Source organism: Polistes dominula, unplaced genomic scaffold (assembly GCF_049000335.1).
Source record: "Polistes dominula isolate Pdom_NZ unplaced genomic scaffold, Pdom_raw_medaka contig_27, whole genome shotgun sequence".
NCBI classification, from domain to species: domain Eukaryota; kingdom Metazoa; phylum Arthropoda; class Insecta; order Hymenoptera; family Vespidae; genus Polistes; species Polistes dominula.
In genome coordinates this window covers 1025004-1044959 of record NW_028300906.1, presented here as the reverse complement: position 1 = coordinate 1044959, position 19956 = coordinate 1025004, and the positions used below count along the sequence as shown (strand labels likewise).

General features: G+C 27.7%; 1 protein-coding gene across 1 annotated transcript in view; it reads left to right on the top strand.

The window, feature by feature from the left end:
* Window positions 1-710: 710 nt before the first annotated feature.
* The window catches only part of LOC107070320 (protein Skeletor, isoforms B/C), a 54795-nt gene continuing 35549 nt past the window's right edge, over window positions 711-19956 (top strand). Inside the window, exons 1-2 of the mRNA XM_089179739.1 lie at window positions 711-804; window positions 17305-17533. Coding sequence (XP_089035865.1) covers window positions 711-804; window positions 17305-17533 — 323 coding nt within the window. The remainder of the gene's footprint in view (window positions 805-17304; window positions 17534-19956) is intronic.

The window sequence follows — 19956 nt, the reverse complement described above, 5'->3', positions numbered from 1 at the left end:
TTCCTTTGATGCTTTAGATGTCCGTACCTCTGAGAGCTCAATTTGAACTTTGTCGCGTTTCATGGCGAATGAATAAACTTCCGGACCAATTGTGATTCCCATAAGTGTTATTATTTTTCAAATGGGAATAAAGCCTTCATTAATTCAATTATTTTCCGGCGTAAGATTTTAACTAACCTCTCACGAGATATCATCGTGATAATAGTGTTTGAAAGATATATTTTTTTTTTACATCACCAAATGAGTTGTATATATATACATATATATATATATGTGTGTGTGTATAAGGGAACCGTTTATTTAGAAAGTGGCCTAACTTCATTTATGTACAAATTGAGGTATTTAAGGGATATATAAATTGAATAGATTATTTAATTGATATGATATTGAAGACATTTCATTGAAATAAAAAATATACGTAAAAGATACTAACGAGTTATACTGTTTAACCAGTTAAGTGCGTTAGACGTGTATACACGTCGTATAAAATTAAAAATTAACATCTTAATATGTATAAATTACGTGTCACGTTGTTTGTCCGCAATGTATTCGTAAACTACTGAACCGATTTTAATAAAATTTTGCACAATGTGTGCAGTTTTATCCAACTTGAAAGATAGGATAGAAAGATATCTCAATTGATCTTATTAGTGTATCTCCAATCTATATCTTAGGTGTGTATGTGAGTGTGGTGTTATAATTTGAAAAGTATGAACGATTTAGAGGGCAAATTGTTGAAGGAAAAGGAGGACGCGAGGACACCCAGGGCCTTCCGAGTGGAAAGACGACAGCAAATGCGTCGTAGTAATTGTATAATGGCCGTGGTGTGTGTTCGAGTTGAGATACGAAGCCCTGGCCTGCTTTTTACTCGAGGACTTTCACTCAACGTCTCTCTCTCTCTCTCTCTCTCTCTCTCTCTGTCTCTCTGTCTCTCTCTCTCTGTCTCTCTGTCTCTCTCTCTCTCTTTCTTTATCTATCTTTCATATATATATATCTTGTCTTCTTTATTCACTTTCCAACACCTATTTTTAGTGTTCATATTAAATTTTCTTTTCTCACGTTGTGAAATTTTGGAATTAATTTATATCACGTACAGTAAATGTTTATTATGATAAAATTGTTGTTATATATAATTTTGTTGTTGTTGTTGTTGGTTTTGTTGTTGCTGTTGAATTTATTCTCGATTGAATAATAGAAATATTGAAATAAATTTAGATATTTTTAATCTAGGATTTTTTAATTAATTTATATTTAATTTATTTATATATGATTTTATTAAGATAAAATATCTTGTATATATTACTTTTTTTTTATTATTATTTATTTGATCAAATCTATTGTTATACACAATTTTTATAAGTAATCAATGCAACAAATATTTTTCAATTTTTTCTACATAATTACAAATATAATCTACTAATAAAATAATAATATATATAAATACTATAATATTAATATATATATATAATATTATAAATTTAAATATATAAAAATTTTAAAAATTAGTGATTATATAAATTAATTAATGAATTAATATAAAATAATTATTAATAATTAATAAATTCAATATAAATAGTATATTATAGTATAAGTAAATAATATAAATATTATATTACACAAAATATTTTATATATTTAACGTTTCAATATCATAGATATTAAATATAATATTGTATCTTGTATAAAATAATTATTGTATAATTATATATTATACAATATTTATTTTATACAAGATACAATACTATAATAATTATTTAATAAAATATTTTTTATCTTTCTCTCTCTCTCTCTCTTTCTCTCTCTCTCTCTCTGTCTCTCTTTATCTATCTATATAATTAATTACTTCAGAATAATTATATTTATTATCAATGATATTTTAAGATTAAATATATGAAATATTTAGTAATAAATTTCTTATATAAATCCATAAAAAAGAAAAAGAGTTTATATGATCTGTAGGGATAGGTAGTTGTTCATGGAAGGATCTTGAACCCTTTCTATTTCAGAAACATGATGCCTGTATCCCTGGACCAAGGGTTTACAGACGATTGCACGCGCACATCATGTAGCTTCCAATAAAGCTTCGCTCGAGTGCTCGATCAGCACTCGACGAATCTCTCGAATCCAACAATAGCTTCGTGGTGTACGTCCATCTATCTGAAATAACCCATAAGGTCTCTAGAACAAGTACTATATAGGTACTATATATATCTATATATATATATATATATATATAATATGAGTGCTGGAAACTGAACTTATTTTTTGTCTATCTTTCTTACATTTCTTCCTTTTATCGTTTTTGCAATAGCTGTTGTGTTACGTCTACACATCCGGATATATAAGCAAAAGAATTTAGTTATTTTCTTCCTAGGGACTTTTTTTATTTCTACAAATTCTTTATACTATCATATAGTTTCACTGACATCGAACGTAATCTGGATCAGGGCCAACCGGATAACGCGAAGTTAAATTTTCAAGGATTTACATTCCTAACGATTATAAGTTCCTTCTTTTTCTTTTTTCTTTTTCTTTTTTTTTTTTTTTTTTTTTGTATGTCAAGGTAAGGAAGGTCTTAAAGTTATTTTGACAATGCATGAGCACATTTTTAACTACAGATAACAATTATTAATCGAAGATACTGTAGATACTGTAGATACTGTAGCATCTTTAAGCATAAAGCATTAAAAACATTTGGCTCCGCCTAGGAGGAGCCTAGGAGGAGCTTTAAAAGGGTTAATAATAAATAAATTTAATAATATTAAATTATTATTATTATTATTATATAGTTTCGAATTAATATTTACATTAAAAATATAAAAAAAAAAAAAAACCAAAAACAGAAAAAAGAAAATATAACGCGCGATGATAATAAATAAATGTTTTATTAAGTAAGTGTTTTACGTGAAAAATATTGAATGTTCTTTTGATTATTAACATGCAAATTCCACATATTGATTTGTTTCCACGAAAACACGTACTATTTCCTACAATCGGAATTTCGTATTCAGTTTGTGTACTTGGTAAAAACCGTCAATATTTTTCAGGCATTACTCTCCCTTCTCGTTATTCTAAAGTACCACTCCTTCTTTCGCATAATAACAAAATAAAATATACTTCACGATTTCCTTCTTCCTACCAGCTATACTTTTCCTTTCTTTCTTTCTTTCTCTCTTTCTCTCTCTCTCACTCTCTCTTTTTAGAAAAAAGAAATGAAATAAAATTGAACAAGTGACACTTTAAATGGCCCCACGTTAACACAGTCAAACGTCACCTGGAGCCGATATAATCTTTTTGAAAAATTAATTAAAAAAAAAAAAAGAAAAGAAAAACTTTACTATTGGGTTGTTCGAAAAGTAATTTCGTTTTTTTTCCCCTGACATAATTTTAACATTAGTTAATGCAAACTGGCAAATAACAACACGTGTGAGTGAGATCGGTGAGTGGTTAAATTTATCAAATTCAACTGTTTATGTCCACTTGAAAACGCGAGGTTGTTTTAGGTTAGAAAACAAAAATTATCTTCATTTTCAAAAAATAGCAACGAAATTACTTTGTTAAATTTGTTAATTGTGTTGTTAAATTGTTGTGTTTTTTTTTATATTAATTTTTTCGTGAATTTATTGGGTTGTTCGGAAAATAATTTCGTGTTGTTTTTTCTTTTTTTGAACAACACAATAAATTTACGAAAAAATTAACATAAAAGAAAACAACAACGACAACAATTTAACAACAAATTTAATTTTATATATATATATATAAAGTTATAAATAAATAAGGGTTGTTCCGGCTATATCAGACACATGTTGTGTGAGCGGGCCATTAAAGTGATAATAGATAAGGTTGTTGAAATAAATGTAAAATATATTATCGAGTCTACTTGAAGTAATTGGAGTCACTATAGTTGGTGTGTATACATTTAATAGCAACATGTATACTTGTTGCTTTTCGGGTCGACAGATGTGCAATTCCCTAGGGACAATATAGTATAAGCTTGAACAGAAGATGAGAATCGTTGCGTGAGACCACTGATCATCCCTTAATTCTCAAAAAGCTTTTTCTTCATGTTAATCCACGTGAACAAACAACTTTTGTGTATTAACAAGAAAGGGGGAGAGAAACCGGAAAGTTCATTTTCATATGATGATGCTCTTTGGTTACTCTTAATCAAACCTTATTTTTATATTTAGTGTGTGTTACATTCTACAGTTACATTGTACTTGTCAAAATCATCATGATTAAATTATATAATGATTATTACAATTTTTTTTTTTTTTAATAATTAATTTAACATTTAATACATTAATTAATTTATATATAATATTTATATTATATAATTTAATATACATAATATATTTAATTTATAATATAAAATATTATACGCATAATATTTAATTTATAATATAATATAATATAATATAATATAATATAATATTTAATTTATAATATATAATATAATATACATAATATTTAATTTATAATATTTGATAGATTAATTAATTTATTAAATAAATTTAATATATAATTAAATATTAAAATATTACAATTTTGTTATTACATATATATTTAATATTAATTAATATTAAATTAAAAAATTATTATATATAATAATTTCAATTATATATTATAATAAGAATAATAAATTATTATATATTAATAATATTTAATTAAATATTAAAATATATCAAAAAAGAAATATATAATAACATTGCAGACAATTGAATGATATAATATATATATATATATGACTTATAGTTATAGCAATCATAGATGAGACACAGGAGAAACGTTCGATAATGATATCATGCTGAGCGTTTGTCACACCGCCCACCTAATAACGCGTTATGCACCCCCATAAAGACGCATAAATGGTACTCGCACTGCGTATAATCGTCAAGGGGGAAACTTGTCGGTGCTTGTAATGATATTAATTTGTTACCGTATCTCGTAAAAGTAGCCTAACTATTATTCTAGTCTTTTTACAAATCACATCATTCTCAACCCCTAGTCGTCTCATCATTCCACATCCCCTGAAATAATTCGAATAAATCTACGATATTTATCTATCAATTTTCTCATCTAGAAGGTGAGCTTCTTGTTTTATAATCAACGTTTCACGATTTTTTTGTTTTTTACGACACCCCTCATCCCTCATCCCTTATTCCTCGTGAATATTTAATATTTTTTTAGAACTCTTAAAGAGTTGCTTCATCGATTGAATTATATTAGGTTTTTTGTTTTTCTTTTTTTTTCTTAAATAATTATTATCATTTGAATAAAATAAATATTTTATTATAAATTTTAATTTTCAATATTTTATAAATATATAAATATTTTACGAATATTTTCAATATTTTATTTATAAATATTTAAAAAGAAAAATATTTTACGAATATTTTTAATATTTTATTTATAAATATTTAAAAAGAAAAATATTTTACGAATATTTTCAATATTTTATTTATAAATATTTTAAAAGAAAAATATTTTATTTAAATTATTATTCAAATAATAATTTAAATAAAATAATAATAAATTTCAATGATATTCTCGAGATTTCTCGTAAATCGCATTGTAACGATCTAACGAAAAAAAAATAAAATCCTTTGTAATATTTCCCTTTTCCTATTTTATTTCCCTCGAACACCCCCACCCACCCCTTTGCATCTTCTTTTTTTCGTATTTTTCTTATTCATTCATTTTCTCTTTCTATATTCAGTTTCTTCTTCTTCTTCTTCTTCTTCTGCTTCTTCTTCTTCTTCCATATCGAGGAAGACACAAGCGAAGGGTCATAGGTAAAAAAAAAAAAAAGCAAAAAAAAAATATATAAAAAAATAGATAAAGAGAAAGAAAGAAAAAGAAAGAGAGAAAAGAGAGAAAAGAAAAGATCTCTCTGTTCTGGATCCTGCAATTGTATCGTATCGTACCCTTTTGCCTGTATATATATGTGTGTGTGTGTGTGTGTGTGTATCTGTTTCAACAAAGTGAAATGAAGGCTGTCGAGGGTGAATCAAAAGAACAGAAAGGAAGAGAAAGAAGAAAAGAAAGGAATAGAAAGAGAGAGAGAGAGAGAGAGAGAAGTGGAAAGAAAAAGGGGTTGGAAAGGGTAGGAGGATGAGGATGAGGATGAGTAGGAGAAGGTGGAGAGTGGGTGGTGTATCAGGGAAACAATTTAACTAATGGAAGAGTATTGCCCGTAGAAATCTACGATCTCCAGCGAGATCCTTTGTACGTTTTATCATCCACATCTTTACGTCTTTCCTTTACGTAAAACCATTCCCTACAAACAGATTGTCCTTCTGAATTCCCTTAGCTAAAAACTGAATCTTTAAACGTGATCTTTCAAAAAAAAAAAAAAAAAAAAAAAAAAGGATTTTCTATCCTCCATTCCCTTTCTTCTTCCTTGTACAACACCACCACCCAACCACCCACTTTTTCTTTTTCTTCTTCTTCTTCTTCTTCTTCACTGATTGACTTTAGATACGACGACTGATTAAAGTTTCTTTTTTGTATTGTTTTTCACGAGAAAACATTGTAATATTATATATATATATATATATATATATATATATATATATATTTGAAAAATATTATAAATAATTAATATGTCATATAATATTATAAATATGATGATTATATTAAAATAGAAATAGAATTGATTAAATAAGAAAGTTAAAATTCATTACGAAAGAAAAGAAATAAATTAAATTACAATAATAAATATATATATATTTATATTTATATTTATATAATATTATATATTATATATTATATTATATATAGTTATATTAATATATATTAAATTAATATTATTATTATTTATTTTTTTATTATTTAATTTTTTTTCTTATATTAATTTTATATTATTTCATTAAATATTATATATATATATATATTATTATAATAATAATTATTATATAATTAATATATTATTATATTATAATATTATAATATTAATTATATTATTACTATAATATTATATATATTATATTAAAATTATAATTTATATTATATATTTTTTATATTAATTATAATTTATACTATATATTTTATATATATTATTACGAAAGAAAAGAATGAAATAAATATGTATATATTAATATAATAATTATATAATTATATTATTGATATTAAAAGAATAATTATTTCAATGAAATTACCATCTGATCTAAACGTACATTTAATTTCAATAATTATTATTCTTATTTTTTAAACTTAATTCACACATTTGCACTAGCACACACAGAAGAAATAAAAAACAAAAAACAAATGTAAAAATGTGTGTACGTGAACACAAGTTAATGTATGTAACTTACTATACGATTGAAATATAGAAAAATAGAAAGAGAACAGTCACAGAGAGAGAGAGAGAGAGAGAGAGAGAGAGAGAGAGAGAGAGAAGAGAAATAGAAAGATAGATAGAACTCAGCTAGGGGTTGTAGAGTATTGGGGTTGAGGGTAGAAGAGGGTTTAAAGTGGTATGGGGGGAGGGGGAGGGGGAGGGGAGAGTTAGAGTGAGAAACGATATTACACAGCGTGTATCACTGGTTCGTGTTTGAGTTCCACTGCGATATGAATGTCTCCCCATGGGGGTGTCGTCGCATATCGATTGGAATGAGAAGGGGTGGAGGGTGTTAAAGGGATGGTAGGATAACGATCAGAATGAACAGGGGGATTCTATATGTCCCGTTCGTGGTAGATTCACCGTAACAGGAATTTCATGGGAAAAATCATAGAGCGTCGAAAGCTAAAAGGGAATAATACACATAATACACAGAGGGGTTAGGGGGAAAGGTGGGGGAAAGGGGGGGGGAACAGGGGGAGGGTTGTTTCATTGGTATTGCATACGTGAACTATGGAACAAGAATAATTATATATTTTTGTTTTTTTTCATTTTATTTTATAAATACTATTAGGGTGAATTCAAAGTTCGTGAGTTTATTGTTTTGTTGTTGTTGTTGTTGTTGTTGTTTCAAAAAATTAGTTGTCAATAATCGATTTGTTCTTTAACATTTAATTAGATTTTGTACTATTTCATTTTTAATTATGAATGTGTAATAAAAACTAAATTTGAATGATAAAAATTTGATTAAATGGAAACACCGATTGATGATGATGATGATGGCACGCGTCCATTTTATAATTTGTCCGAACGGATATTTTCAATTAACGCAAGAGACATGCAATGGACGTATTTTAATAACTCTTTTGTCCCCGAACCCTATGTTCTCTATTGGCCAGATTAAGAGACCAGACCCCCTTCCCCCCCGCCCTCTTGATATTATCTCCAAGATATTTCCTACTTCATTCGGGATGAATTAATGATTTTTTTCTTTTTCTTTTTCTTTTTCTTTTTCTTTTTATCTTATTTGCATTTAATTAATACAACTTTTTCAAATAATAAATTAATACATTAATTATAAAACTTATTGAACATTCGAATATTTTCATATTAATTGTAAGCTCGAAATATAATTCAATAGAAATATGATTAATTTCATTTTACATAATATAATAATATTTATAATATTTATTTTACAATTTTTATTTATTTAATATAATATTTATAGTATTAATTGAAATTAAAATTTTTATTTATATATTAATATATTTTTTATTTATATATTTTTATTATATATATTATTATTATTATTTATATAGATTTTAATAATATAATATTTATGGTATTTATTACAATTTTCATTTATATAATATATTTATAGTATTTATTAAAATTTTAATTTTTATATATATGTATTAAATTTATATAATATAATAATTAATACAATAATAATATAATACAATATTAATATAATACAATAATTATTTATCATATTATATTTTATATATAATAAAATAGAAATAAGCAAAAAGAAGAAAAAAAGAAAACAAAAGAATGGACCAAAAAAAAGAAATATTCCACAAGATAAACCCCTCAAATCTTCACGAATCTGTTTTTCAAACGCACTCTTCAAATACACTTTCCACCCAATAGAGATTCGATTTCCATGGAATTCGATAACCCAAAATTCGTTGTTGAAGGATACAACCCACAAGATGGTCAATTTTATCTATCTCTCTCTCTCTCTCTCTCTCTCTCTCTCTCTCTCTCTCTCTCTTTTCTCTCTCTCGTTCTTTCTCACTGTCTCTCCTTATATTACAATAATGTTGTTTAGATGATTCATGATGGTTTAAAAAATAAATACACAATAAATATTCATTGTCCATGATATAGTCCATGATGCAACCTTACTGTTGAACAAAAAGTATGATGTTGTAAAACAAAAATGCATCTATATATATTTGTTCTTGTTTGGCACATGAAAGCACACAGACAGTTCTCGATATTGCAAAAGAGTAGTGGTGGTTGGTAGTGGTGGTTGGTCTTAATGCATTTGGTGAGGTAGCTTTACTACGCATCAGCAAGCACCCTTTCTGCAAGCTCAGCTTCTATTTCCCCCTTCCACCCCTCCCTCTGCCCCCCCCATCCCCCCTCCATTTAGTCTTTCTCTTTCTCCCTTTGTTTCCATTCCACCTTCCAAATACATTTACGCATTCAACGTACACCACCCATCTACGTACACGCACACGCACATACACACACGTATACACAAAAATATAAATTATTATTATTATTATTAATTTATTAATTGAAATTGTAAAAAAAAAAAAAAGAAAAAACATAAGAATTATAGGTTAGGTTTAACGAAAAATAATTTGGACCTATTTTACACGGATATTTTTGTATTTATTATAAATAAATATATAATTACTACTATACTATATTAGTAATAATATTAGTACTAATATTAGTACTATATAATATTTATCTATTATTATATAATTATTATTATATTATTATATAAATATTATAATATTTATTTATATTATTAAAAATATTATTTAATAACTAAATAAATTTTTGCACACGTAAATATACGTGGAGCAACGTATGCGTGCGTTGAATGTGTATGTAAAAAATGTATAGTGTAATCCCTTTTTTTTATTTTTTGGTTTATAGGTTAAATTGTGTACAAAAAATTTGAATCTATTTAACACAAATGAAATATTTATTATTTATAAAAATATTATTTAACGAGTTATCACATATATTTTATTTTACACGTACATATACATAGGACCCAACAATGTATGCATGTATGTTTGTAAAAAAATGTATAGTGTCGTCCTTTTCTTTGAAATTGCGTATTCCTTTCCCTTGTATCCTAAAAATCCCTCTTCTTTACCCTTACTTTCTCTTTCCCTTCTCTCTCAAGAGTATAATGGTTCTAAAATGAAGGAAGCAACCAACCAACCCCCTTGGCTTTAATCTCTTAACGGGCAAACGACAAGAAAAAAAAAAGAATATCATTCATATTCCTCATCGACGAAAATCGGACGAAAACGAAAACGAGAACAACAAGTCCTGTAGAGAGGCGGATCAATTAACAGATTGCCTTGTTTCTATCTCATGTCAGTTATTAGAATGTCGATTTATTGATAGGAGGGAGAACACGTTGGTTGGATATATGAATAATGTGATTTCCTTTTTTCCATTCTAATCAATAAATATACAGGGTGATCTGTAACTGGTGTTACAAGCGAAAAGGGGGATGATTCTACATAAAAAAAAAAATTAATCCAAAATATGGAATAAATATTTTTCATTTTTGAGGCTTTGTTTTCGAGAAAAAATCAACTTGGAATTTTCACAAAGTACGCGTGCACTTGATCATGTCTCGTTATAAGGGATCTACGAACTTTTCAGAAATATCCACCCTACGAACTTTTCAGAAATATTCACCCTACTACGAACTTTTCAGAAATATCCACCCTACGAACTTGATCTAGTTTAACATTAGTAGTAACGCATAACCTATCTTTTTTTCTACTCTAATTAAGACGTTCCGTGTCACGTGTACCACCGGTGGTACACGGTTAAACTTGTTCTTCAGGCCACGTGTATCACCAATAGTACACTTACCATTAGACATATTTATTTAATACGCTTAAAATATATGTTTATAACAAATTTAACATATTCCTATTAAAATATTAATGCAGTATAGAACAAAGCACATAAGTTAATTGTTTAATTGTTATATTTACAATAATTAATAATTACATGTGTAATCGTTGATTTTGTTAAAGCAAAGTTAAATGGCTTGAGTGACAAGTCAGGTAAAAAGGGCTTAGCACAGAACGTGTTACTATATATATATATATATATTTCTCAATGTTTAATCCAAACAATATTGATAAAACTAAACGTTGTTTTATTTTTCTATCTTATCGTAATCACACATTATTATAAAATAAAATAAAATAAAATAAAATAAAATAAAATAATATAAAATACAAATAGAAATAAAAATTTAATAAAATAATATAAAACAAAAATAAAAGTATAAAGATCTAATTTTACATTAGTAGTAACATATAGTAGTAACATAATCTACAAATATAGGACCGTATTGTTTTAAAATTCTTTCTTTTTACCGGTACCAACTAAACCTTTCCTCCCCTCCACTCCTCTCCCCCCACTTCTACCCTCGTAACCCTTGTTACGTTACTTTCGTGAATTCTCACTTGTACAAAAAGAGTGAGAGAGAGAGAGAGAGAGATAGGAAAAGAGAATAAGCAAGTAAGCAAGCAAGCAGCACGGAAGCACTTAGAAAATCGATAAGCTCTGGCTCACTTGATCCGCCGTGCCGTTGGCTGCTGCCAGGCCATATCTTGATTAAAATCAGTGCCACCCGTTCTCTCTCTCTCTCTCTCTTTCCTTTCTTTACCCTTACCAACAATTCCATCCCTTCATAGTACCCAACGAATCCGGTTAACGTCTCGTTAACGTCTTAAGTCATCACCAACTTTCAACTTCTACTTCCTCTTCTTCTTCATCTTCTTCATCTTCTTCTTATTCTTATTCTTATTCTTCTGCATCTTCTTCATCTTTCTCTTCTGCTTCTTCTTCTTCTTTTTGTTCTTTCTCTATCTCTTTCTCTCTCTCTTTCTCTCTTGTTTTCAAGACAACTTGCTTAGTGTGTAATATGTTATCTATTTATATATGTTTTCAATAAAACGTATTATAATTTTTGTAATGTGATAACAATAATGTTATAATAATATTATAACAAATGTGTACATAAGTTATTGTAATTTTATATATGGATTAATATGGTAAAAGTAATACATTTTATTTGAAATATATATATATTTTGTTTGCAACGACAACATTTTAATTACTAAATATTAATAAATAAAACAAAATACCCAAAAGTAAGTTAGATGACGTGTGTCACACTCGTCAAATGTATCAAAAGGGTACGAAAGGATTAATTAATGCCTACGGGAATTCGGGAGATGAACAAATAACAATTTGATAAGGAAGTTTCAAAAGGAACCACACGTCGTCACTGTGATGAAATCGACCAAAGTAACAAACGAACCGAACCACCCCCTTACTGATGTGAATATTTGCTATATGAAGTTTCAACGTAGGTATTGTATATTGAAAAAGGTACACACACACACACACACACACACGTCCAATATGCTTTGTGCCAAGAAACACCTCGAGGCTATGAAGCCTCCTCTACCATTTCCTCCTTTCCCACTAAAACCCCTACGGTGTCCTATAAAGCAAAAGAGATACTATAAGAGAAACAGAAACAGAAATGGACAAACAGAGAATGAAAAAAAAAAACGATGAGAAAAAGATAAAGAAAGAGAGAGAGAATATTTCTAGTTAAGATCCTCGTGTGTCCGAAGGACTATTCGCAAGGACTATTCACAAGGACCTTCTATGCGCAATCCGAAAACTCTCATCGACGTTAGTTTAGTTTAAGGGGCATCAAAAAGAGACGAGAATAGGAGATGGATAGATGGATATATATATATATATATATATAGAAATAGTTAAAGAAAGATGAAGAGAGAGAGAGAGAGAGAGAAAGAGGAAAAACGACTGGTGTTTACTCAGCTCAAATGTTGACCAAGCCACCCCCCTTCTCGTCCTCGTGCACTTTCTCTAGGACCGGTCCCATATCCTGCTTTCAGATGAACCTCCCTCTGAGAATGTGCAGGGTGAAGGTGAGGGGTGCTTTGGTTGAAATTCATCGTCAAAGGAGAATAAGACAAAAATGATGTTCATACTTGAAGATAAAGAACATCGATGGTTATTATTATTATTGTTGTTACTATTGTTATTATTATTATTATTATTATTATTTCAAGTATAGATATATATCTCATTTTTGAGTATCATATGAGTGGTTATGTGTTAATTATAATAGTAAATGTAATTAATTAATGAACATGTTCTGTGTGCTAAGCCCTTTTTACTTGACTTGTCATTCAGGCCATTTCATTTTGCTTTAATAATATTAATTATTATATGTAATTATTTCATTATTGTTAATATAATAATTAAACAAAGTTATATGCTTTGTTCTACTGTTACTGTGTCACACTGGCTTTGCATTACTGCATTTTGTATAATGCATTAATAATTTAATAGAAATATTTTTTTGTATAGAATTAAATTTATTATAAATATATATTTTTAATGCATTTTGTATAATGCATCGATAATTTAATAGAAATATTTTTTTTACAGAATTACATTTATTATAAATATATATATATTTTTAATGCATTTTGTATAATGCATTAATAATTTAATAGAAGTATTTTTTTTACAGAATTACATTTGTTATGAATATATATTTTTAATGCATTTTGTATAATGCATCGATAATTTAATAGAAATATTTTTTTTTTTACAGAATTACATTTGTTATAAACATATATTTTTAATGCATAAAATAAATATGTACGTATAATGATAAGTGTACCACCGGTGGTACACGTGGCTTGAATAATAAGTTTAACGTGTATCACCGGTGATACACGTGGCAAGGAACGTGTTAATTAATTAACAAAAGAAAAAGAAAAAAGGAAAAAACGTAACTCTGACGCGCCAATATATAATGTCAAAATCAAAATAATTATTTAATATAAATCCGTTTGAAAAGATACGAAATGACCACCATCGTGTTAATGAATATCGAGTATCATTAGAAAGTTGAATAATGGACCAATAAACAAATGATCTGAATAATAACAAAAAACATAATGCATAATAATCTATTATCTGATATAATAAACAATTGATATTATTCAATTACACTCAGGAAGCTATACAAAAAAAAACAACAAATAAATAATTGACATCAAATGAACATCACGAGAGAAGCATTTGATGAATTATTTAATATAACGGGTGATTAAATGAAATAACATCAATCATTTATTTATATATATCATAAAAATTATTCTTAGAGACAAATGGTCAAATGGACAAATGGAAGATTGGAAGTAACAATTAAAAAAAAAACACATACACACACAAAACTAAGAAAAAGAAATAAAAATATAGATAAATAAAGATAAACGTATTTAAGATAAATTATCTATCCCTTTCTTTAGGGTTTTACCTTTGAACGCGTTAATTCGTCGCGGTGATTATGGATCCATTAGCGTGGCAGTCAACAAATAGCATGGTACAATCCAATAACCGTCGCAACCCATAATAAAAGGGAAGACAGTTTAGGCACCAGTCAGGGGTAGTTTAACTTGCTGTTAGTTACTATACGTTTCACACTAACACATTATCGTGACAGTATATTATTAGTTCTATGTATATATATATAGATATGAGTTAAAAAGAGAGAAGAATCCTTTTGATTCCACCTGCTAAATTTGTAATTTATTTCAAAGTTCATCATTTTTAATATTTCATTGTATCTAAAGTTTACTATATATATTTAATTTAACAAAACAAAACAAAACCCCCCCAAAAAAAAGAATGTGTTTAAAGAGAATAAAAATAAAAGTGAGAAAAACCATAATGATATATCGATGAAAGAAAATATTTGATAACATTTAACGTGGGCCACATTGTATATTACATGTGTGTGTGTGTGTGTATATTAAACTATATAGGGGTGGTTAAACACCCCCGCATGACCAAGCAGATAGCAATCATTGCGTTCAGTGTCACATCAATGTAATATCCTGCACACTTCCATCACCACCAACACCACCATTACTTACCCCATATTCTTTTTATAAATGAAGAAGAAGGGTATGGGAAATGAAACGGGGTAGGAGATTTTTCTTTTTTTTTTGTTTTTCCTAAAGGATAGAAAAAGATGACACATAAGGAGGGATGGTTAGAATACGTTTAAGTAAGAAGTAATGGTAAAGTGTGTGCGAGTCGTTTTTCAAGAGCAAGGCGCACTTGGCGCATTTTGGGTTGACGATGGTGAACAACCAACGAACGGGGTAAATGGGAAGAAAAGAAAAAAAAGAAGGGGTTGAAGATTGGAAGGGTGAGGGTGAATTTAAAAGCCTCGTGTCTTTCTCTATGACTTTTGGCTAAAGACCGAACACCATTGATGTGAGGGGTATATCCTGTGTTGATTAGCGTATCTCTTCTATTTTTTTGATGGTTTTTTCATTTTATTGAATAAAAAAAAAAGTAATTATAATTATTATTATTATTATAAATTTTAATATCATAAATATTATTTAATATTTTCAATTGAAAATAAATAATTTGATATATATATATATATATATATATATATATATATATATATATGTATCATATTATCAATATATCAAATTATTTATGTTTATTATATTTAATATATTATTTATACTAAAAGTTATACACCATATATATATTTATAATATTAAACATCTTAAAAAAAAAAAAATGAAATTCGAGATGAAGGATATTTCGATATAATTTTTGTTCCCTTTTTTTAAAATATCCTACCTCCTCCTCTTCCCCCCCCCATCCTCCATCCTTATGTAATATTATTTTTTTTAATTTATTATTAAATTTTATGTTCATCTTTTTTCGAGTTTTATTTATTTTTTTTTATTCGTTCATGTAATCAAGAGGATTATTATTCAAGGGAAACAATCAACGCAAGGATCACGAGACACACACGTTTCGCATGTCGATTTACAATGAAACCAGCCTTGACGATAATTAACGCTTCGTCCATGTAGGTCTTTATCTAAAATGCATGGTCGAAGCTTTTAGACCATCACCCTTTCTATTCTTTCCTCTACACCCCCTTTACCACCTCCCATTTCCTCTTACCCCTTTACACTGTCGTTTGAATAACGCTAGTCGACACCGATCGACTATTTCGTCTGTATCTGTGTCTGTGTATCTGTATCTGTGTGTGTGTGTATGTGTTTTTTTTTCTAGTCTTCTACCCCCACATTACACGATATTTCAATTATTTCGTTTTATAAATTTTTGACAATAACTAGTATTTTTATTGTTAGTATTTGTCATATATGGTATTACTTTTAATATAAATAATATATTAAATATAATAAAAATAAATAATTCGATATATATATATATTTAATAAGATAATATTTTTTAAAGATATAAATATTGTATATAATGACAAAATTATATTTAAATTGTTCAAATTGATAAATTTGTTTGAAAAGCGTAGAGAACTGGAATAGAACAAATATATATTTTTTTTTTCAAATACAGAAGCTATAAAAAAAATAGGAGGGATTTTATTTATATAATTTTATTATAATTTTATTATAATTAATTATTTATGGTATATAACAAAATCCGATGTTTTTAATTTGTAATCCCGAATGAATTTCACACACACACACATTGTATGTTTTAAATATCGAATATATAAAATGTAATTACATATAATTATTGATGAAAATATAAAAAAAATATATATTTAAAAATGAATATAAAATCTAATGAGTTTTAATATACACACATATGTATACTATATAAAAGATTATTAATAAAATATAAAATCCTTTGTGACTTTCATTTGACAAAAAAAGCTTGCTTGCACACAAAGCTTCTTTTTTTTTTGTTTTATGAAAGAAGAATATTCGTGTAACCAAATGAAATGTAATACCTATTCATGCAAATCATTATAGAGTTGGTTTCCCACGTTGATCGTGTTAAACTTCATTCCATCCAGTACTTTTGTATTAAATTGACGATGCGTTATTTCCACCGATGTGTGAGTGACAGGGTGAAGGGTGGAAATGAACGTAGGGGGGTGGCTATGAAACATGCGTTCAGTTGTTCACGAATTGTATATTTCAATTCATAAATAATATACAAACACAAATTTGAATTGGTCCTTTTTGTAATGTTAATAATAATAACAAAATAAAGAGATATGATTTTAAAATTCTGTCAATTATAATTGTATAATTTTAGGACAAGCAATCCATCAATCAACTAATTATTATGGAAGAGAGATTGGTTCGTTCGCAAGCTATGCTCATGGTATAAAAGGGACTATATACGCAGCAGATGACACTACGATATTCATAAAAGGATTCTCTTATGATGGTACGGGTCCTGATGCACATTTTTGGGCTGGTAATAGTTCTAGACCAAGCCCTGATGGTTACATCGTACCTTATCCTGAAGATTACAAGGGCAGGTATGTCTCTTATGTTTTTACAAATATAAGAAACCAAGGTATTCACACTTTAATGGTCGCTCACACAACATTTGTGTGTGATAGCTGGAACAATCGTTATATAATTTATTATATATCTTTATATATATAATTCTTCTGTGCGTGTGTATGTCACTGAACTCCTCCTAAACGGCTGGACCGATTTTAATGAAATTTTTAGTGTGTCTTAAAGTGGATTCGATAATGGTTTAGCGTTACAATTCGGTCCAATTTATAAATTCTTATGCGAAAAGTTTCTAGATTGAAGTTAGTCGATATTCGAATTATAAAGAATATTCAAGTCGATAATCAAACTTATTCGATTCCAGTTTTTAAATCGTAAAGTTTATAGGCTGAAGTTAGTCGATATTCCAGATGACATTAGATATTGTAATAACTTGTTAATACAAATTTGTATCAAAACGGTCCAGATTATTACAGCTTATTCCAAAAAGTTTGAAATTTTTGAATTAAAGACGTTTGTATCAGACTGATAGTGAGCCACAGCAACGCATGGCAGAACAACCCTAGTTTTAATATATATTATAATAATATATTATATAATTATTATATTTATTTGTTGTTGTTTTTTGTATGTGAATTTTTTCGTGAATTTAACAAAGCTTTTTTTTTTTAATTAATTTTTCAATAAGATTATATTATACCGGGCCCCAGGTGAAATTTGACTGCATACACGTGCGGCCATTGAAGTGTTAACAAAAAAGTAAAATTAGAAAATAAAATTAGTTCGAATAGTAATACAATTATTTCTTACAATTCTACGTATAATGATATCATCTTAATCTTCTTCTTCTTCTTCTTCTTTTTTTATTTTATTCTTCATCATCTAAACATAAGGAGACACATAGGATATACATACACGTGAGGACGTATAAGTATGTAAGAGTTGCATAAGGTTGATGATTCGGGAAGCTTAATAAAGTGCTCGCAGAAACGAGAAATCCGGACGAGATCGGCGTATAATTCCCGTTTTATTAACTGCTAGGATCCCCAGTTCGCGATTCATTCGTCCGGTTCGTCCCTCTTTCCGTTTCCCTTTTGAAATACTTCATCCCTCCCACTTTCTCCACTCCTTACAATTTCCCCCGATTCCCCTCTATCCATTTCTATCCTTCCATATATATATATATATATATATATTTCTATTGAACACAAGTATATGCCACACTTTCCTTCTTAGGTTCTATGCTACCAGAGCACAACAAGTTCTTTGAGTTTCATTTCGTTGGTTGGTTGGTTACAGACACCATCACGTTTACCCAACACTACTACTATTACTAGTATTACTATTATTAGTACTAATACATATAACTATGATTTATATTAGATTACTATTACTACTTTGATTACTTTTACATTATTACTTTTACTAATACCAACACATTTGATGACAATTAGTACTATCAATATTACTATTATAAATAATTAATATATTTTTGCAACTATTTTTAATACTACTTTTTGATTTATATTATTTTAAAGCTTTGTGTACTAATGTTGCAATCACAGGTACCATTTATTATTATTTCTATTACTATTGGTGCACCATTCCATAAACAATATTACCATAAATAAGGTTTATTATTATAGTTTAACACTATGCAAATAGTAAGATTTGAATTGTCCAATAGTTTTCTATAAAACAAAATAATTTTCAAATTAATAATACGCACTATATAGTAATTATTATGAAAAGTTACTAGCTTAATATGGAAAATTGAAAAGTTTTGAACTTTAGTTACCAAAATGGTTGAAATGTCGAAAATTATTAATGTTGCAATCATAGATACCACTTTTATTTGTATTACTATTGCAACACCATTCTATAAACAACATCACCATAAAAAAAGGTTTCCACTATTAAAACAATAAGATTTAAATAGTCAAATAGAGTTTTCGGTAAAACAAAATAATTTTCAAATTAATAATATGAACTATATATTGTAATGATTAGAAAAAGTTACTAGCTTAATATGAAAAGTTGAAAAGTTTAGAACTGTAGTTAGCAAGATGATTGAAATGTTAAGACAGAAATGGGAATCGAAAAGTTTGAACGATAGAATCGATTTGTTGACAAGATTCGTAAGGAAACCTTTGTAAAACCATCATCAATGTTAACTTTGTCCTTTCAATTACTATTTGGAAACCTTTGGTCAAATATATCCTCCTGACCATATATCCGTAACTATCATTTTGTTCTATCCTTCTCAGGTTCGTCAAAGATGTTTGCTTTTTAACACGTACGGTCACCATTGTCAATGAAAATGATTAAAGTTTGTTAAATCGTTTAAAAGTTCAACTTGAATAGAAGTTAGATCAAAGCTACCTTTGTTCCATACTTGATTTATTTTTGTTTGTTTTTTATTTTCTTTTGTTTCGTTTTT